Source organism: Ranitomeya imitator, chromosome 2, assembly GCF_032444005.1.
Source record: "Ranitomeya imitator isolate aRanImi1 chromosome 2, aRanImi1.pri, whole genome shotgun sequence".
NCBI lineage: Eukaryota > Metazoa > Chordata > Amphibia > Anura > Dendrobatidae > Ranitomeya > Ranitomeya imitator.
The window spans coordinates 640664243-640685871 of NC_091283.1; the positions used below are offsets into that span (position 1 = coordinate 640664243).

The following is a 21629-nucleotide window of genomic DNA, read 5'->3' on the forward strand; positions in this document are numbered from 1 at the left end:
CCTTCCTGGACACTGCAGGGTACTATAGGCGATTCGTACAGAACTATAGAAGCCTTGCAAAACCCTTGACAGACCTCACCAGGAAGAAGCTACCCCAGTCGACTGGACAGACGGCTGTGAGGTGGCTTTGCGGGCTTTGAAAACAGCCCTGTGCAGTTCTCTGGTGCTAAAAGCCGTCAACAGCAGTCGGCCATTACTGGTACAGACCTACGCCAGCGAGTTTGGCCTCGGTGCTGTGCTCAGCCAGGTGGACTCGGGGAACCAAGAGCACCCAGTGTTGTACCTGAGCTGGAAACTTCTGCTGAGGGAAGTGACCTATTCCACCATCGAGAAGAAGTGCCTGGCCATGGTTTGGAACCTGCAACGTTTGCAGCCCTACCTGAACGGACGCGCCTTCACCGTGGTGTCCGACCAGAACCCCCTGAGCTGGCTGCACACCATGTCTGGTACCAACAGAAGGTTGCTATGCTGGAGCCTTGCCCTCCAGCAGTACCACTACCGTGAAACACAAAAAGGGCAGCGAGCATGGCAACACAGATGGGTTGTCCCGCCAGGGTGAACCTGCTGAGGTGCGCATGGAGGAATACCAAGAGGTCCTGCCTCCACAGTGCAATCCAAAAGGGAGAGGTGTCATGAATATATACAGCTATGCTACATCCATTAGGTCAGTGTAAGACCAGCTTCAGCTGTGGTTCCCCCCTCAGCCCCTCCTTCTTCTCCCTGCACTAAATGCCTGTGTAATACTAAACCACTCATTCCCCCCTCCCTCAGGAATGTGTGAGTGGTTACCAGAAACAAGTTCTTTGTTTACAGCCATATGCTTCCATTTGTGTATGAGAGTTATTCAAAATGGAATAACTCGACCCCAAGTAGTGGTGTAGGTGTGAATCTTACATATTTGGGATGTGCAACAATAGAGCTACACACCAGTGCGTTTCCTAATGTCCCGTACCAGCAGAATCCATGTAGTGAATTACTGCTTAACCCAGGCACATAGCCAAATCGTGTTTAGACTTAAATGAACACCAATGTCATGCTGAAAAAAATTATAATTTTGTCATCCGTCTACGAGCCCTACAGACCGAGTTAGGAAGGCTATGAGCTATTAGAAGGTTTTCCATACTGTTCCAAGGGGGGCATATCCAGCCCCTCAGTGATGTCACTAGCAGAGGGTATAAAATATGGGACCTCATTTTAGGAGTAGCTTTTTGCCCAGGAGGTCAGCTAACAGAAACTCTGCAATCTGCTCTAATGCATTGGGATGTGTCGCCTTCCCCCTCCCCCCCCCCCTTGCATGGCCAGCCATGATATGAAAGAACTGTGTTTTTTCAACTTTAATCCCATTTTATTTGTAATCATTCTGTACATACTATAATTGTCTCATCTTGTAATATCATTTTTTATACCTTTTATAAATACTGCCTATTTCTTTTTGGAGTAAAAGTTATAATGTTTATAAGCTTCATTTTCCTTGCTCTAAAACGTACCCCCAACGTCCTCTGAAGTAAATTACGCTCCTGATTGGGTTGGCTCCTGACCCACTATTAGTCATTGTAATAGCTGGTGGCATCAAAGCGTACTGAGCTGGTTGGGTGACGCTGGCAGTGACTGAATGGGGTTTATGAGTGTATTGCCTGGCAGCGGCTGGGAATAGTTATATCACCCTCACGGAAGAGTGCCTAATAGCCAGTACACAATCAGGCTGCCTTTCTGGCGACTAATTTTCGTAGGTGCAGTCCACTGACTAACCTGAGGGTAAGGGGGCGCCAGAGAGCTGCAAGTTCCGAACCGGAACTGGGATATAAAGAAATCCCTGCTGACGAACTTGGGGGCAACCCAACACCCCCAGTTCATGCAAATATGTCCCAGCCTCAGGTACCTAAACAGTCCCATGAGACTCTTAGTCTTTTTCACTTCATGTAACTCCTGCCAGTCTGTGTTTCCAAAAAGCTCAGAGTTCGCCGCTTTGCAAAGCATGTGACCCCAAATGTGCTCAGGAGCCTCCTGCTGACACTGAACCCAGTGTCCTTAGTCCCCCTAAGTGGGTCTCGTCTCTGTCGCAATCTATGACTTCTCTGGCCAAAGCGTTCCTTCCGGGGATCGTGGCGTTTGCACGTCTGACGCAGAGGGATCCTCTGTTATGGCTGGCAATCAGGCAACACAGCGTGCAGTAATCAGCGCACATACAGAGATCTGGCAATAACCCAAAACAATAGGACGAGCTCTGAGACGTGGAATCTCTGTAGACTGCAGTACCTGATCTATCCTCACACAACTGGAAGCAGCAGTGGATTGCGCCTATCAACTACCTATGCAACTCGGCACTGCCTGAGGAGCTGACTAGCCTGAAGATAGAAATACAAGCCTGACTTACCTCAGAGAAATACCCCAAAGGAATAGGCAGCCCCCACATATAATGACTGTTAGCAAGATGAAAAGACAAACGTAGGAATGAAATAGATTCAGCAAAGTGAGGCCCGATATTCTAGACAGAGCGAGGATAGCAAAGAGAACTATGCAGTCTACAAAAAACCCTAAAACGAAAACCACGCAAAGGGGCAAAAAGACCCACCGTGCCGAACTAACAGCACGGCGGTGCACCCCTTTGCTTCTCAGAGCTTCCAGCAAAAGATAATAACAAGCTGGACAGAAAAAACAGAAAACAAACTAGAAGCACTTATCTAGCAGAGCAGCAGGCCCAAGGAAAGATGCAGTAGCTCAGATCCAACACTGGAACATTGACAAGGAGCAAGGAAGACAGACTCAGGTGGAGCTAAATAGCAAGGCAGCCAACGAGCTCACCAAAACACTTGAGAGAGGAAGCCCAGAGACTGCAATACCACTTGTGACCACAGAAGTGAACTCAGCCACAGAATTCACAACAGTACCCCCCCCTTGAGGAGGGGTCACCGAACCCTCACCAGAACCCCCAGGCCGACCAGGATGAGCCACATGAAAGGCACGAACAAGATCTGGGGCATGGACATCAGAGGCAAAAACCCAGGAATTATCTTCCTGAGCATAACCCTTCCATTTGACCAGATACTGGAGTTTCCGTCTAGAGACACGAGAATCCAAAATCTTCTCCACAATATACTCCAATTCCCCCTCCACCAAAACAGGGGCAGGAGGCTCCACAGATGGAACCATAGGTGCCACGTATCTCCTCAACAACGACCTATGGAATACATTATGTATGGAAAAGGAGTCTGGGAGGGTCAGACGAAAAGACACCGGATTGAGAATCTCAGAAATCCTATACGGACCAATAAAACGAGGTTTAAATTTAGGAGAGGAAACCTTCATAGGTATATGACGAGAAGATAACCAAACCAGATCCCCAACACGAAGTCGGGGTCCCACACGGCGTCTGCGATTAGCGAAAAGCTGAGCCTTCTCCTGGGACAAGGTCAAATTGTCCACTACCTGAGTCCAGATCTGCTGCAACCTGTCCACCACATAATCCACACCAGGACAGTCCGAAGACTCAACCTGTCCTGAAGAGAAACGAGGATGGAACCCAGAATTGCAGAAAAATGGAGAGACCAAGGTAGCCGAGCTGGCCCGATTATTAAGGGCGAACTCAGCCAACGGCAAAAATGACACCCAATCATCCTGGTCAGCGGAAACAAAACATCTCAGATATGCTTCCAAGGTCTGATTGGTTCGTTCGGTCTGGCCATTAGTCTGAGGATGGAAGGCCGAGGAAAAAGATAGGTCAATGCCCATCCTACCACAAAAGGCTCGCCAGAACCTCGAGACAAACTGGGAACCTCTGTCAGAAACAATATTCTCAGGAATGCCATGTAAACGAACCACATGCTGGAAGAACAAAGGCACCAAATCAGAGGAGGAAGGCAATTTAACCAAGGGCACCAGATGGACCATTTTAGAAAAGCGATCACAGACCACCCAAATGACAGACATCTTTTGAGAAACGGGAAGGTCAGAAATGAAATCCATCGAAATATGTGTCCAAGGCCTCTTCGGGACCGGCAAGGGCAAAAGCAACCCACTGGCACGTGAACAGCAGGGCTTAGCCCTAGCACAAATTCCACAGGACTGCACAAAAGCACGCACATCCCGTGACAGAGATGGCCACCAGAAGGATCTAGCAACCAACTCCCTGGTACCAAAGATTCCTGGATGACCGGCCAGCACCGAACAATGAAGTTCAGAGATAACTTTACTAGTCCACCTATCAGGGACGAACAGTTTCTCGGCCGGACAACGATCAGGTTTATTAGCCTGAAATTTCTGCAACACTCTCCGCAAATCAGGGGAGATGGCAGACACAATGACTCCTTCCTTGAGGATACTCGCCGGCTCAGATAACCCCGGAGAGTCGGGCACAAAACTCCTAGACAGAGCATCCGCCTTCACATTTTTAGAGCCCGGAAGGTATGAAATCACAAAATCAAAACGAGCAAAAAATAACGACCAACGGGCCTGTCTAGGATTCAAGCGCTTGGCAGACTCAAGATAAGTAAGGTTCTTATGATCAGTCAAAACCACCACGCGATGCTTAGCACCCTCAAGCCAATGACGCCACTCCTCGAATGCCCACTTCATGGCCAGCAACTCTCGGTTGCCCACATCATAATTACGCTCAGCAGCAGAAAATTTCCTGGAAAAGAAAGCACATGGTTTGAACACTGAGCAACCAGAACCTCTCTGTGACAAAACCGCCCCTGCACCAATCTCAGAAGCATCAACCTCGACCTGGAACGGAAGAGAAACATCAGGTTGACACAACACAGGGGCACAGCAAAAACGACGCTTCAACTCCTGAAAAGCTTCCACGGCAGCAGAAGACCAATTAACCAAATCAGCACCCTTCTTGGTCAAATCGGTCAATGGTCTGGCAATGCTAGAAAAATTACAGATGAAGCGACGATAAAAATTAGCAAAGCCCAGGAATTTCTGCAAACTTTTTAGAGATGTCGGCTGAGTCCAATCCTGGATGGCCTGAACCTTAACCGGATCCATCTCGATAGTAGAAGGGGAAAAGATGAACCCCAAAAATGAAACTTTCTGCACACCGAAGAGACACTTTGATCCCTTCACGAAAAAGGAATTAGCACGCAGTACCTGGAAAACCATTCTGACTTGCTTCACATGAGACTCCCAATCATCTGAGAAGATCAAAATGTCATCCAAGTAAACAATCAAGAATTTATCCAGATACTCACGGAAAATGTCATGCATAAAAGACTGAAAAACAGATGGAGCATTGGCAAGTCCGAACGGCATCACCAGATACTCAAAATGACCCTCGGGCGTATTAAATGCCGTTTTCCATTCATCTCCCTGCCTGATTCTCACCAGATTATACGCACCACGAAGATCAATCTTAGTAAACCAACTAGCCCCCTTAATCCGAGCAAACAAGTCAGAAATCAATGGCAAGGGATACTGAAACTTAACAGTGATCTTATTAAGAAGGCGGTAATCAATACACGGTCTTAGCGAACCATCCTTCTTGGCTACAAAAAAGAACCCTGCTCCCAATGGTGACGACGATGGGCGAATATGTCCCTTCTCCAGGGACTCCTTCACATAACTGCGCATAGCGGTGTGTTCAGGTACGGACAAATTAAATAAACGACCCTTAGGGAATTTACTACCAGGAATCAAATCGATAGCACAATCACAATTCCTATGCGGAGGAAGGGCATCAGACTTGGACTCTTCAAATACATCCTGAAAGTCCGACAAGAACTCTGGGATGTCAGAAGGAATGGATGACGAAATAGACAAAAATGGAACATCACCATGTACTCCCTGACAACCCCAGCTGGTTACCGACATAGAGTTCCAATCCAATACTGGATTATGGGTTTGTAGCCATGGCAACCCCAACACGACCACATCATGCAAATTATGCAGTACCAAAAAGCGAATAACTTCCTGATGTGCAGGAGCCATGCACATGGTCAGCTGGGCCCAGTACTGAGGCTTATTCTTGGCCAGAGGTGTAGCATCAATTCCTCTCAACGGAATAGGACACCGCAAAGGCTCCAAGAAAAATCCACAACGTTTAGCATAATCCAAATCCATCAGATTCAGGGCAGCGCCTGAATCCACAAACGCCATGACAGAATATGATGACAAAGAGCACATTAAGGTAATGGACAAAAGGAATTTGGACTGTACAGTACCAATAACGGCAGAGCTATCGAACCGCCTAGTGCGTTTAGGACAATTAGAAATAGCATGAGTAGAATCACCACAATAGAAACACAGTCTGTTCAGACGTCTGTGTTCGTGCCGTTCTACTTTAGTCATAGTCCTGTCGCACTGCATAGGCTCAGGCTTACTCTCAGACAATACCGCCAGATGGTGCACAGATTTACGCTCGCGCAAGCGACGACCGATCTGAATGGCCAAGGACATAGACTCATTCAAACCAGCAGGCATAGGAAATCCCACCATTACATCCTTAAGAGCTTCAGAGAGACCCTTTCTGAACAAAGCCGCTAGTGCAGATTCATTCCACAGAGTGAGTACTGACCATTTTCTAAATTTCTGACAATATACTTCTACATCATCCTGACCCTGGCATAAAGCCAGCAGATTTTTCTCAGCTTGATCCACTGAATTAGGCTCATCGTAAAGCAATCCCAGCGCCTGGAAAAATGCATCAACATTACTCAATGCAGAATCTCCTGGTGCAAGAGAAAACGCCCAGTCCTGTGGGTCGCCGCGCAAAAAAGAAATAATAATCAAAACCTGTTGAATAGGATTACCAGAAGAATGAGGTTTCAAGGCCAAAAATAGCTTACAATTATTTCTGAAGCTCAGGAACTTAGTTCTGTCACCAAAAAACAAATCAGGAATCGGAATTCTTGGTTCTAGCATCGATTTCTGATCAATAGTATCTTGAATCTTTTGTACATTTACAACGAGATTATCCATTGAGGAGCACAGAGCCTGAATATCCATGTCCACAGCTGTGTCCTGAAGCACTCTAATGTCTAGGGGAAAAAAAAGACTGAAGACAGAGCTAAGAAAAAAAAATGATGTCAGGATTTCTTTTTTCCCTCTATTGGAAATCATTGAAAGGCTCCTTGTACTGTTATGGCTGGCAATCAGGCAACACAGCGTGCAGTAATCAGCGCACATACAGAGATCTGGCAATAACCCAAAACAATAGGACGAGCTCTGAGACGTGGAATCTCTGTAGACTGCAGTACCTGATCTATCCTCACACAACTGGAAGCAGCAGTGGATTGCGCCTATCAACTACCTATGCAACTCGGCACTGCCTGAGGAGCTGACTAGCCTGAAGATAGAAATACAAGCCTGACTTACCTCAGAGAAATACCCCAAAGGAATAGGCAGCCCCCACATATAATGACTGTTAGCAAGATGAAAAGACAAACGTAGGAATGAAATAGATTCAGCAAAGTGAGGCCCGATATTCTAGACAGAGCGAGGATAGCAAAGAGAACTATGCAGTCTACAAAAAACCCTAAAACGAAAACCACGCAAAGGGGCAAAAAGACCCACCGTGCCGAACTAACAGCACGGCGGTGCACCCCTTTGCTTCTCAGAGCTTCCAGCAAAAGATAATAACAAGCTGGACAGAAAAAAACAGAAAACAAACTAGAAGCACTTATCTAGCAGAGCAGCAGGCCCAAGGAAAGATGCAGTAGCTCAGATCCAACACTGGAACATTGACAAGGAGCAAGGAAGACAGACTCAGGTGGAGCTAAATAGCAAGGCAGCCAACGAGCTCACCAAAACACCTGAGAGAGGAAGCCCAGAGACTGCAATACCACTTGTGACCACAGAAGTGAACTCAGCCACAGAATTCACAACAATCCTCCCCTACATGGAAACAGTCAGCTAGCAGAGGTCGCACACAATTATAGAAATGTACAAGCCTCTAGGAAACAGATACGTAGTACGTTTCCCGTACAATCATGTGCCATGGCGTCCGCGAGCTCCGTTTCTCATGCTCCCTCTTTGACTTTGGTAGCGAACTCGATTCTGAGTATGAATCAGATGTGTCCTTAGATCTGGATTTGCCAGACTTTCAGAGGACGCTTGATTCTCTGATTGAGGCCGTCAACCAAACTCTGAAGGTTGATGAAGACTCGGCTCTGTGCGGGATCACGCTGTGTGTTTCAAAAAAGCTAAGCGTCCTCATAGAACTTTCGCCATTCACCCGGAGTTTCGGAATATACAGTACAAAGCAAAAGTTTAGCCACCCTTCTCATTTAAAGATTTTTCTGTATTTTCATGACTATGAAAATTGTAAATTCACACTGAAGGAATCAAAACTATGAATTAACACATGTGGAATTATATACTTAACAAAAAAGTGTGAAACAACTGAAAATATGTCTTATTTTCTAGGTTCTTCAAAGTAGCCACCTTTTGCTTTGATGACTGATTTGCACACTCTTGGCATTCTCTTGATGAGCTTCAAGAGATAGTCACCGGTAATGGTCTTCCAACAATCTAGAAGGAATTCCCAGAGATGCTTAGCACTTGTTGGCCCTTTTGCCTTCACTCTGCGGTACAGCTCACCCCAAACCATCTCGATTGGGTTCAGGACTGGTGACTGTCGAGGCCAGGTCATACAAGACATATTTTCAGTTGTTTCACACTTTTTTGTTAAGTATATAATTCCACATGTGTTAATTCATAGTTTTGATGCCTTCAGTGTGAATTTACAATTTTCATAGTCATGAAAATACAGAAAAATCTTTAAATGAGAAGGTGTGTCCAAGCTTTTGCTCTGTACTGTAGTTATTCAGCACATCGAACTACCGGATAAGCGCATTACAGGACAAAAACCACTTGAGGCGAAGTACCCTTTCTCAGCCAATCTGAAAAAAGATTAGGCTGAGTCCCCTGCAGTAGACCCGCCAGTCTCTCACCTGGCATCCAAAGCCCTTCTATCCCTGCTGGACGGATCATCTATTAAAAAACCCACAGACCGCCAGATAGAAAATTTGGCTTGATCTGTCTTTGAGGTCTCAGGTGCGGCTCTATGTCCTTCCTTCGCTGCAGCGTCGGTAGCTAAAGCAATGGTTTCCTGGTCAGAGACCTTGGTTAATTCCATTCAGAGAAGCTGGATCAGCTTCTCTCGGATGCAACGGGAGGAAAGAGCAAATTTCTTCCCCAGCAGTGGCTTAAGCATCCTTTTCAGCATCAACAACAAATCCGTTTCCGATCCTTTCGCACCAATTCGGTTTGGTCCACTACCACTACCTCTTCAGGATCAGGACAGCAATTTTTGCAGATATTTAATGTGCACATTATATAGCGCTTTTTTCTTATTTTCTATGGCAGTAATGCATTTTCAATGTTCTAGAGTAATCATTCTTGGTAAATAATGCTGCAACTTTTATAGTTTTTCAGCTCTCCATGCAGGAACAGAGGACCCCAGACATCCTATAAATCCTGCCACCAATGGAAGGGTCAGCCCAAACAGTCTGGATCTAAGGGATCTAGGATCCAGAAATTTTTTGCCCAATGACTCATGGGGTTATCCGGTCAACACCAGCAGGGTAGACGGTCACATACTACTTTTCCACTAGGTCTGGCTCTCAGTCGTTCACGACGAATGGGTCAGAGACCTGGTGTCTCCCGGTTACAAAATCGATTTTTCTTCGCATCCCCAGGCTCATTTCTTTCCTTCCTGACTTCCAATATCATAGGCAAGGGCAAAGGCTCTTTCCCAAGCCATAAACTCTTTGCGCCGCAATGGCGTCTTTGTGCCGGTTCCGGAAAGCGAAAGGTTCTACTCCAACCTATTCATTGTCCCAAAAAAAGATGGAAAAGTGAGACTCATACTAGACCTCAAACTCCTAAACAAGTTTGTCAAGGTCTGTCATTTACGCATGGAATCTCTGTGTTTGGCCATCACCTCGATGGAAAAAGGAGAGTTTCTAACATCAATCGATATTCGACATGCTTACCTGCCCATCCCAATTTTTCGCCCCCACCAGAAGTTCCTGCGTTTCTCCATTTGCAAACAGCACTTTTAATTCATGGCTATGCCCTTCGGCCTCGCTACCGCTCCCAGAGTTTTCACAAAGATCATAGCAGCTGTCATGTCCATCCTGCACTCACGGGGCATGGTCAATCTACCCTATTTGGCAACCTCCTAGTCAAGGGTCCGTCTTTACACGACTGCGAGGAGTCTGTTGGCATCACTTGCGATACTCTTTCTCGTCTGGGTTGGCTGATAAACTTAGCCAAGTCTTCCCCCGTTCCAGCCCAGCACATATCCTTTCTAGGCATGACCCTGGACTCCATCCGAGGGTTGGTGATTCTCCCTCAAGACAAGGTCCTAGCCCTTCAGCAAGGAGTCCGCGCACTTTCTCAGTCATCCCCTCATTCCATCCACTTTGCGATGAGGGTACTGGGGAAAATGGTGGCAGCAATGGAAGCGGTTCCTTTTGCAGAGATGCACCTCCGTCCCCTACAGCATGCTCTTCTAGCGGCTTGGGACAGGATCCCTGCCGGTGCCGCCTATCCCCACAGGTCAGGCAGACTCTCAGATGGTGGACATTGAGTTCTTCCCTCAACCAGGGGAAGTCCTTTCTCCCGGTTCAATGGCTAGTACCAATGCCAGTCTTCTGGGCCGGGGAGCTGTTTTTCATCACCACACCGTTTAGGGCCGCCGGTCTTCTCAGGAATCAAAACTTCCAATCAATATCTTTGAAATACGAGCAATATGGCTAGCGTTACTGCAGTTTCATTATCTCCTAGCGGGTCACCCCATCTGAATTCAATCGGACAATGCCACAGCTGTGGCATACATCACCCATCAAGGGGGTACCCGCAGCAGGGCGGCCATGTGCGAGGTAACTCGCATTCTTCGATGGGCAGAGAGGAACCACTCGGTACTCTCAGCAGTGCACATATCAGGCATGGAAAACTGAGAGGCAGATTTCCTCAGCCTTAAGGGTCTTGCCTCGGGGGAGTGGGAACTTCATCTAGAAGTTTTCCAACAGATCTGTCTTCGTTTGGGGGACTTTGGATGTGGATCTGATGGCATCCAGATTATATGCCAAAGTCTCCAGATTCATAGCTCGGTCTCGAGATCCAAGAGCCATAGGAGTGGATGCTCTGGGTCCAATGTGGCGCCAATTTTGTGTTCCGTACATTGTCCCCCCACTGCCGCTTCTTCCGAGAGTCATCAGGAAGATCAAGGCGGAAGGAGTTCCAGTGATCCTGGTCGCTCCGGATTGGCCACGCCGGGTGTGGTTCACAACAGAGTTGGTGCGCATTGTCGCCGACGTACCCTGGTGACTGTTAGATGGTATAGATCTGCTCTCCCAGGGACCGATTTACCACCTGAACTCAGCAGCCCTGTGTTTAATGTGTTTTGCAAAAGGTCGCGTCTACAATGATCAGTGCTCGTAAGTCTTCGTCGGTACGCATTTAACACCGTACCTGGAAGATGTTTTTTGCTTGGTGCAAGGCTCGTCGATGTCTTCCCCTCGTCTTCTCTATTCCCACCATTTTAGAGTTCGGACACAGGCCTGCCACTCAGCTCGCTCAAGGGCCAGATATCCGCCTTATCAGTCTTATTCCAACGTAGGATTGCGACAAAACCTCAGGCGAAGACATTCATTCAGGGGGTTACACATGTGCTTCCCCCTTATCGCATGCCTTTAGACCCTTGGGACCTTAACTTCGTCCTAGGAGTCTTACACGAAGCTCCTTTTGAACCACTTCAGGATATTTTGCTCACCTTTCTTTCCTGGAAAGATGCCTTTCTCATTGCAATCATATCAATCATGCGGGTTTCGAAGCTGGCTGCTCTGTCCTCTCGGGCGCCTTTCTTTATTTTCCACCAGGGCAAGGCTGTCCTTAGGCCGTCCCCATCCTTTTTGCCCATGGTTGTCTCATCCTTCCACCATAACGAGGACATTGTTCTTCCTTCATTTTGTCCAATTCCAGTCCATAGGGTGGAAAGGGCTCTCCATACTCTGGATGTAGTCAGCTCTAAGAAGGTACGTCTTGAGGACAGCGTCCTTCCGAAGGTCGGATTCTTTGTTCGTGCTTCCTGAGGGTCACAGAAAGGGTCTAGCTGCTTCAACGGCCACGATAGCTAGGTGGATTAGTTCCACTATTCAGGAGTCCTACCGCATCAAAGGTAAGCCTATCCCAGTGGGGATCAGGGCACACTCCTCTTGGTCAGTGGGTGCTTCCAGGGCAATTCGGCATCAGGCTACTGCGGAGCAGGTCTGTAAAGCTGTGACTTGGTCCAGCCTACATACAGTTAGGTCCATATATATTTGGACAGAGACAACATTTTTCTAATTTTGGTTATAGACATTACCACAATGAATTTTAAACAAAACAATTCAGATGCAGTTGAAGTTCAGACTTTCAGCTTTCATTTGAGGGTATCCGCATTTAAATTGGATGAAGGGTTTAGGGGTTTCAGCTCCTTGATATGTGCCACCCTGTTTTTAAAGGGACCAAAAGTATTTGGACAATTGACTCCAAGGCTATTTCATGGACAGATGTGGGCAATCCATTCGTTATGTCATTCTCAATTAAGCATATGAAAGGCCTGGAGTTGATTTGAGTTGTGGTGCTTGCATTTGGAAGGTTTTGCTGTGAAGTAAACATCTGGTCAAAAGAGCTCTCCATGCAGGTGAAACAAGCCATCCTTAAGCTGCGAAAACAGAAAAAACTCATCCGAGAAATTGCTACAATATTAGGAGTGGCAAAATCTACAGTTTGTTACATCCTGAGAAAGAAAAAAAAAGCACTGGTGAACTCATCAATGCAAAAAGACTTGGGCGCCCACGGAAGACAACAGTGGTGGATGATCACAGAATAATCTCCATGGTGAAGAGAAACCCCTTCACAACAGCCAACCAAGTGAACAACACTCTCCAGGAGGTCGGCGTATCAATATCCAAATCTACCATAGAGAGAAGACTTCATGAAAGTAAATACAGAGCGTTCACTGCACGGTGCAAGCCACTCAAAAGCATCAAGAATAAAAAGGCTAGACTGGACTTTGCTAAAAACATCTAAAAAAGCCAGCACAGATCTGGAAGAACAATCTTTGGACAGATGAAACCAAGATCAACTTCTACCAGAATGATGGAAAGAGAAAAGTATGGCGAAGGCGTGGTACAGCTCATGATCCAAAACATACCACATCATCTGTAAAACACGGCAGAGGCAGTGTGATGGCTTGGGCATGCATGGCTGCCAGTGGCACTGGGTCACTAGTGTTTATTGATGATGTGACACAGGACAGAAGCAGCCGAATGAATTCTGAGGTATTCAGAGACATACTGTGTGCTCAGATCCAGCCATATGCAGCCAAACTGATTGGTCGTCGTTTCATACTACAGATGGACAATGACCCAAAACATAAAGCCAAAGCAACCCAGGAGTTTATTAAAGCAAAGAAGTGGAATATTCTTGAATGACCAAGTCAGTCACCTGATCTCAACCCAATTGAGCGTGCATTTCACTTGTTAAAGACTATACTTCAGACAGAAAGGCCCACAAGCAAACCAACTGAAAACCACCGCAGTGAAGGCCTGGCAGAGCATCAAAAAGGAGGAAACACAGCGTCTGGTGATGTCCATGAGTTCAAGACTTCAGGCAGTCATTGCCAACAAAGGGTTTTCAACCAAGTACTAAAAATGAACATTTTATTTAAAATTATTGAATCTGTCCAATTACTTTTGGTCCCTTTAAAAACAGGGTGGCACAAGTTAGGGAGCTGAAACTCCTTAACCTTTCATCCAATTTTAATGTGGTTACCCTCAAATGAAAGCTGAAAGTCTGAACTTCAACTGCATCTGAATTGTTTTGTTTAAAATTCATTGTGGTAATGTCTATGACCAAAATTAGAAAAATGTTGTCTCTGTCCAAATATATATGGACCTAACTGTACTTTCTCGAAGCACTATAATGTTCATATTCAAGCTTCGGCTGATGCGGGGCTGGCCAGAAGAATTCTGCAGGCTGCCGTGGCGCACATCTAGGCAGTCGTTATGTGAAGCCTGATGCTTTCTATTGTCCTGTGTCCCCAATGAGGCGAAGGAAAAACAGGGATTTTTGTGTACTCACCGTAAAATCCTTTTCTCTGAGCCACTCATTGGGGGACACAGCACCCACCCTGTTAGCCTAATGGCTGGTGTTTTTTGTTAGTTTGACATGTTGTACTCTTATATATTGTTAATGTTCTTCTACTGCTTTTGCACTGAACTGGTTTTCTAGGAGCAAGCAGGAGGGTGTATACTGCAGAGGAGTAGCTAACTTTTTTGTATTAACTTAGTGTCAGCCTAATAAACAGATGGAGGCACATAAGTTTTCTCTGGCTGCATCACTACATGCTATTTTTATCTATAGGCACATTGTACTGGTACATAAAGATACAGAAGATACAACTCTATATACCTGTACGCCACTGACGGCTTGGGGCCCCTGTGCAAGAAATATGTCTGGGTCCCCCTCCCTGCTCGGAGTGCCACTTATGTTGAGGACAATCTGGCCATGGGACTACCGGAGCATTGGGCTCTGAGCAACAGGCCAGATTCCCCTCACTATCACGGCCCTTCAAGCAGGGGTGTACATAGAGTTCATAGGGCACCATAGCAAAAGTTCTATTTGGGCCTCCAAACCTCTAAAAATGTATATATTTATATTTTTTACTGAGATGGAGATACAGTTGTACACAAAAGTTTACATACCCTGGCAGAATTTTTGCTTTCTTGACCTTTTTTCAGAGGATATGAATGATAACTAGTGTTGAGCGATACCGTCCGATACTTGAAAGTATCGGTATCGGATAGTATCGGCCGATACCCGAAAAATATCGGATATCGCCGATTCCGATATCCGATACCAATACAAGTCAATGGGACACCAAGTATCGGAAGGTATCCTGATGGTTCCCAGGGTCTGAAGGAGAGGAAACTCTCCTTCAGGCCCTGGGATCCATAGGGATGTGTAAAATAAAGAATTAAAATAAAAAATATTGATATATTCACCTCTCCGGCGGCCCCTGGACATCACGCTGGTAACCGGCAGGCTTCTTTGTTTAAAATGCGCGCGTTTAGGACCTGCGAATGACGTCACGGCTTCTGATTGGTCGCGTGGCGGTCACATGGGCGGCACGCGACCAATCAGAAGCCGCGACGTCATTCTCATTCACTAAACTCCTAATTCTAGGAATTTAGGACCTGCGAATGACGTCACGGCTTCTGATTGGTCGCGTGGCGGTCACATGGGTGGCACGCGACCAATCAGAAGCCGCGACGTCATTCGCAGGTCCTAAATGCGCTCATTTTAAACAAAGAAGCCTGCCGGTTACCAGCGTGATGTCCAGGGGCCGCCGGAGAGGTGAATATATCAATATTTTTTATTTTAATTCTTTATTTTACACATCCCTATGGATCCGATACCGATACCCGATACCACAAAAGTATCGGATCTCGGTATCAGAATTCCGATACTTGCGGTATCGGAATGCTCAACACTAATGATAACACCAAAACGTTTTCTCCACTCATGGTTAGTGGTTGGGTGAAGCCATTTATTGTCAAACTACTGTGTTTTCTCTTTTTAAATCATAATGACAACCTAAAACATCAAAATAACCCTGATCAAAAGTTCACATACCCTGGTGATTTTGGCCTGATAACATGCACAAAGATTGACACAAATTTGTTTGAATAGCTACTAAAGGTAACATCCTCACCTGTGACCTGTTTGCTTGTAATCAGTGTGTGTGCATAGAAGTTTCTGGGATCCAGACAGACTCTTGCATCTTTCATCCAGCCACTTACGTTTCTGGATTGTGAGTCATGGGGAAAGCAAAAGAACTGTCAACGGATCTAAGGGAAAAGGTATTTGACCTGTATAAAACAGGAAAAAGATACAAAAAGATATCCAAGGAAATGATAATTCCAGTCAGCAGTGTTCAAACTGTAATTATCAAATGGAAAGTCAGCTGCTCAGTAGAAACAAATCCACGGTCAGGAAGACCAACAAAAATTTTGCCCACAACTGCCAGGAAAATTGTTCGGGATACAAAGAAAAACCCACAAACAACATCAGCTGAAATACTGGGCTCTCTGAAAACTAGCCTTCTGGAACAAGGTAATTTGGAGTGATGAGACCAAAATTGAACTTTTTAGCCATAACCATAAATGTTACATTTGGAGAGAACAAGGCCTATGATGAAAGGAACACCATTCCTATTGTAAAGCACGGAGGTGGATTGCTGGTGTTTTGGGGATGTGTGAGCTACAAAGGCACAGGAAACATGGTCAAAGTTGAAGGAAAGATTAATGCAGCACGTTATCAGCAAATTTGCAGTCATCTGCGCAGCAGCTGAGCCTGGGATGTACTTGAACATTACAACATGACAACGATCCAAAACATAAGGCCAAGTAGATCTGTCATTGGCTACAGCAGAACAAAGTGAAGGTTTTGGAGTGGCCATCTCAGTCTCTTGACCTCTCTGAACAGCCTAGGAATTTACAGGAACTGGAGGCTTTTTGCCAAGAAGAGCGGGCAGCTTTACCATCTGAGAAAATAAAGAACCTTATCCACAACTACCACAAAAGACTTCAAGCTGTCATTGATGTTAGATGGGGCAATACACGGTATTAATAAATGGGGTATGTAAACTTTTGATCAGGGTCATTTGGATGTTTTGGGTTGTCATTATGATTTAAAAAGAGAAAATACAGTAGTTTGACAATAAATGGCTTCACTCAACCACTAGCCATGAGTGGAGAAAAAGTTTTGGTGTTATCATTCATATTTTCTGAAAAAAGGCCAAGAAAGCAAAAATTCTGCTGGGGTATGTAAACTTTTGAGCACAAATGTATAACTCTCCATTAGGATTCGGTTTTGCTGGGCCCAACCATGTATATAATAAATGATATGTCTGGTATCTGATAAAGGGTTATTCCTCAATTAAATCAAATTATCCCCAGTCCTGATGATAAGGGATAACTTACTGACTTTTGAGGGACTGAGCAATGGGACCCCAGCAATCCTGAGAACAGGACTGCAGCTCAGCCATGAATGGATTGCGCATGCTTCACTTCTGCTCTATTGATTATCTATGTAACTGATCGAAAATAAACACTAACATACACACACATGCACCGGCACACACACAGGGTCGGCTTCAGGTTTATGTGGGGCCCGGGTAAATGAGTCCCAGTGGGCCCTTTTAACATATACCACAATTCATAATGCACAGATATGGTATTGAAATATAGGTATAGTACAATGCCAAAGATTTAACTTCTTACATTAAATGAGTGATATCTATTGTAAGTTCTAAAATACCATACAGCAGAGGGGATTCAGACCATCGAGAGTCCACAGGTTTCAAGATTTTAGTAGTATACTCTTTGCAAAAGTCAATTTCCTCCTATATAGTCCTCCATACAGTATTATGAGCACCACATAGTCTTCCATACAGTATAATGAGCTCCACATAATGCTCCATACAGTATTATTGGCACCACTTAGTGCTCCATACAATATAATGAGCCCCATATGATGTTCCATACAGAATAAAGGACCTCATATGAAGCTCCATACAGAATAATGGGCCTCACATAATGCTTCATACAGTATAATGGGCCTCATATAATGCTCTATACAGTATAATTGCCCCATATAATGCTCCATACAGTATAATGGCCCCATGTAATTCCGAGACTGTGTTTTTTTCCAGTATCAGAATCACTGGGATATATTGAAACATTCCAGAGTTATTACCACATAAATTGAATCTGGTCAGATTTAAAAAAAAAAATTTGCCTGGTCAGGTAGGTCAAAATTGGCTTTGGATTGCTACATCTGAGTGTCTGAATTCAGTAGGCGTACACACTCGAAAATAATCCACCATTATAGTCTATGGCCCCGTCGGTGCAAAAGGCCAAATCCCTTTTTGCTGGGGTTTCAGACGTAAGCCCCGACGGGGCCACCAAACAGGTGGCTGAAATGCAATGTGAAATTACCCGGGTTTAATTAATTTTACACTATGACCTGTCTCTTTGCTTACCTGTTGTCAACGCAGGCACATACCACGTTTCAACTACTTTATATGTCTGGATTTCATACATTGAAAAGTTTCTAAATTACTGTAGTTTCTTTTGAGATGTCAGTAATAATCACCAATTTTATGTGTAATGTAATGGCAAAATGCTCTTGACTACTTCATAGCAGTACTTGAATACGATGGATGATTCAGTAAGTTAGAAAGTATCGTAACAGTATCATTTGTTAATATGATGTTAGAAAACGAGAAATCTTTTCTTCTTGCCACCAGATTGTCTCAGAAACAGACGAGAAAGACACCATGAAAATGTCACACAATGTTCTCTAGAAGAAAACCTTGTTACTGTTCACATACATTCAAGACTCAGCAGTGCAGATCTATTGTCTGTTCAACCAAGTGTGGAAAACCATAGAGGAGATGTTATTTGTAAAAATGATCCTAATCTGATTCTGCCTACAAATTTAAAACCATATTTAAGATCTCAAAGCTTTAGGCCTATTACCTATAAATCAAGTCATCATGAACATGAGCAAATTCACACACATGATAATACATTGTCATCTTGTTCTGTATGTGGAACATGTTTTGTCCAGAAATCAGATTTTGTTAAACATAAAAAAATCCACAAAAATGTTAGACTATATCCATGTTCAGAATGTGGTAAATGTTTCACTAGGAAATCCGGTCTTGTGGACCACCAGAGAATTCACACAGGGGAGAAACTGTTTTTATGTTCTGAATGTGGAAAATGTTTTAGCAGGAAATCAACTCTCATTGATCATCAAAGAATTCACACAGGGGAGAAGCCGTTCTCATGTTCAGAATGTGGAAAACGTTTTTCACAGAAATCGACCCTTGTTGATCATCAGAGAATTCACACAGGAGAGAAACCTTTCTCGTGCTTGGAATGTGGTAAATGCTTTACCCAAAAATCAAATCTTGTTGCACACCAGAAACTTCATATATCTTAGACAGCAAAATGTGTTCAGAATCTTGGAGTTCGTCTACCAAGAAATTAATTTTGTTAAACCTAATTCTCAAATGGGTAAAAATGTTATTATGCTTTACATATGGGAAATGTTTTGTACAACGTAAAGAGGATTCCAGCAAAAAAAAAATCTGGAATGTTTTACAATAAAACCATATTTTGAAAAACACAAGGATGTCTTCCATGTTTATAATGTAAAACATATTCTAATATTTAACATAAAGGAAGCCAATACACAAATTGAGTCAAATTAATCTTTTTTTACCTGTATTAAAGTGTAGTCCCCCCTCTATTAATTTTAAGATGGAATTACCTCTGATTTCCCATGTTCTAAATTACTTGGTAAAAAATTATTTGTGGCTCAGATCTAGAAGAAAAATGTGATTTAGGGTATGTTCACACTATGCGGTTTTTACCGCGGAACCGCCCCGATTTTCGCAGCAGTTTTCCATGCAGGGTACAGTACAATGTTACCCTATGGAAAACAAAAACCGCTGTGCCCACATTGCGGAAAATCACGGAAAAAAACGCGCGTAATTGCTGCGAAAAAAAAGAAGGAGCATGTCACTTCTTTGTGCAGAATCGCAGCGATTCTGCACACATAGAAATGCATTGATCCGCTTACTTCCCGCATGGGGCTGTGCCCACCATGCGGGAAGTAATGCGGATAATGTGCGGGTTATACCCGGGTGGAGGAGAGGAGACTCTCCTCCAGGCCCCGGGAACCATATTTGAGTAAAAAAAAAAAGAATTAAAATAAAAAAATCATGTTATACTCACCTCTGAAGTCTCAGCGCTGCACGCGGCCGTCCGGTCTCAGGTTTGCTATGCGACCAGGACCTGCGGTGACGTCGCGGTCACATGACCGTGACGTCACGAAGGTCCTGGTCGCACAGCATCTTTGGAACCGGACCGCCGCCTGCAGCGCCGAGGAGATCGGGACATCAGAGGGTGAGTATATCATTATTTTATTATTTTTAACATTACTATTGATGCTGCATATGCAGCATCAATAGTAGGGGTAAATCCCACAGCGGAACCCGCAGGACAAACCGCGATAAATCTGCAGGGATAACCGCAGCGGGTTTGCCCTGCAGATTTATCAAATCCGCTGCGGGAGAACCCGCAGGACAGGACGCAACGTGTGAATGTGGCCTTAGAGCACAGTGATTATTTGTGGTTGTGGAATTAAATTCACCTTTGTATCACTGTACACATCATAAAATACAAATTTTGTGATATAATGAATGCTTCTCATAAAAAACTATATAAATATACAAAAATATACTGTACATGCAGATGGGAGTTACAGTGCTGCTACAATAAAAGCATGGTCGAGAAGATGCAAGCATGATGCAGTCCGGTGATGAGCAGAAGCGGGCTCGTAATCACCTGATCTGGGTCTATGACTTAGTTTTGCTATTGCTTTTTCTTCAAAGTATTGTTGAAAAAAAAATAACAATGATTGACAAATGATGATTTATGAGCTGCTGTTATCACTTTTAATACATGCTGAGTAAAGTGGATTGGGATTTAGCTGGAGGATGAGGATCCTCCTGGAGCCTGACAGCAAATTTACAGCTAAAATCATGCAAAGATGCCTCCTGATATTTTTTTTTTTTCATTTTATTGCATTGTTCTCAGTGGGAGAAGCAAAATACTGTAACAATCTTGTAGTTATGATGGCCTTAATGTGTAAAAGTCACAAAGCATAAAAACATAAATCTGATATCTCTGTAATCGTACTGACCCAAAGAACAAATCGGTCTTATCACTTTTACCGCACGTTGAACGGTGAAAAAAAATAAAAACAATAACTGAATTGTTGGTTATTGTTATTTCTGCATCTGAAAAAAATAACCCCTCATACAGCTCTGTCCACCAAACAATAAAAAAGTTACAGCTCTCAGAATGTGGCAATTAATTTTTTTCTTCAGAAAAACAGCATTTTTACTGTGTGATAGCGGCAAAGCATAAAAAACTAAATCTGATATCGTTGAAATTGAACCAACCCAAAGAATAAATCTGCCATCTCACTTATACCGCATGAACTGCATAAAAATAAAAATAAGAACTATTTTTGAACTGCTGTATATTTGTTCATTCTACCTCCCCAACAAATAAGAACAAGGCTTTGCTCACATTTATCCTGCGTTCTCCAATGAGCGCTTACACTGGGGTTTCCATATAAATCCCCCAAAAATACAATTCAGACAGAACCACTCACTTAAGAGGCAGATGGAGTCACTTTTGATTGCGGCTTGTCTTTGTTTCCGCGGTGTCCCTTCATTTTAGGGTGCCTTTTTAGTGCACAAGTGTGAACAACCACAGTTCTGTGAACAGCTAAAAATATGGATACAAAAGCCAAACGGACTCCAAAGCATCTCAATCTGCCTAATTATGTTGGATGGTTCTGTCAGGAGTTCATCTGAATCATATTTTTGTGGAATTTACATGGAAACTGCTATGTAAGTGATCAGCGTAGAACACAAGAACGCGATTCCAGCGATCAAAAAATGTTATGTACCCCAAAATGTTGCGAATCAAAACCCCTAAGTTATCCTGCACAATACCAGACCCTACACAGGTGTCCGTAGTCTGTCACTG

At 44.3% G+C, this 21629-nt stretch overlaps 1 protein-coding gene across 3 annotated transcripts in view; it reads left to right on the forward strand.

The window, feature by feature from the left end:
• Positions 1–19194, forward strand: part of LOC138665371 (oocyte zinc finger protein XlCOF7.1-like) — a 117513-nt gene extending 98319 nt beyond the window's left edge. For all 3 annotated transcript variants that reach the window (XM_069752796.1, XM_069752797.1, XM_069752798.1), the window contains exon 7: positions 18305–19194. In XM_069752796.1, the coding sequence (XP_069608897.1) occupies positions 18305–19005 (701 nt within the window). In that variant the 3' untranslated portion in view covers positions 19006–19194. The remainder of the gene's footprint in view (positions 1–18304) is intronic.
• Positions 19195–21629: the final 2435 nt, after the last annotated feature.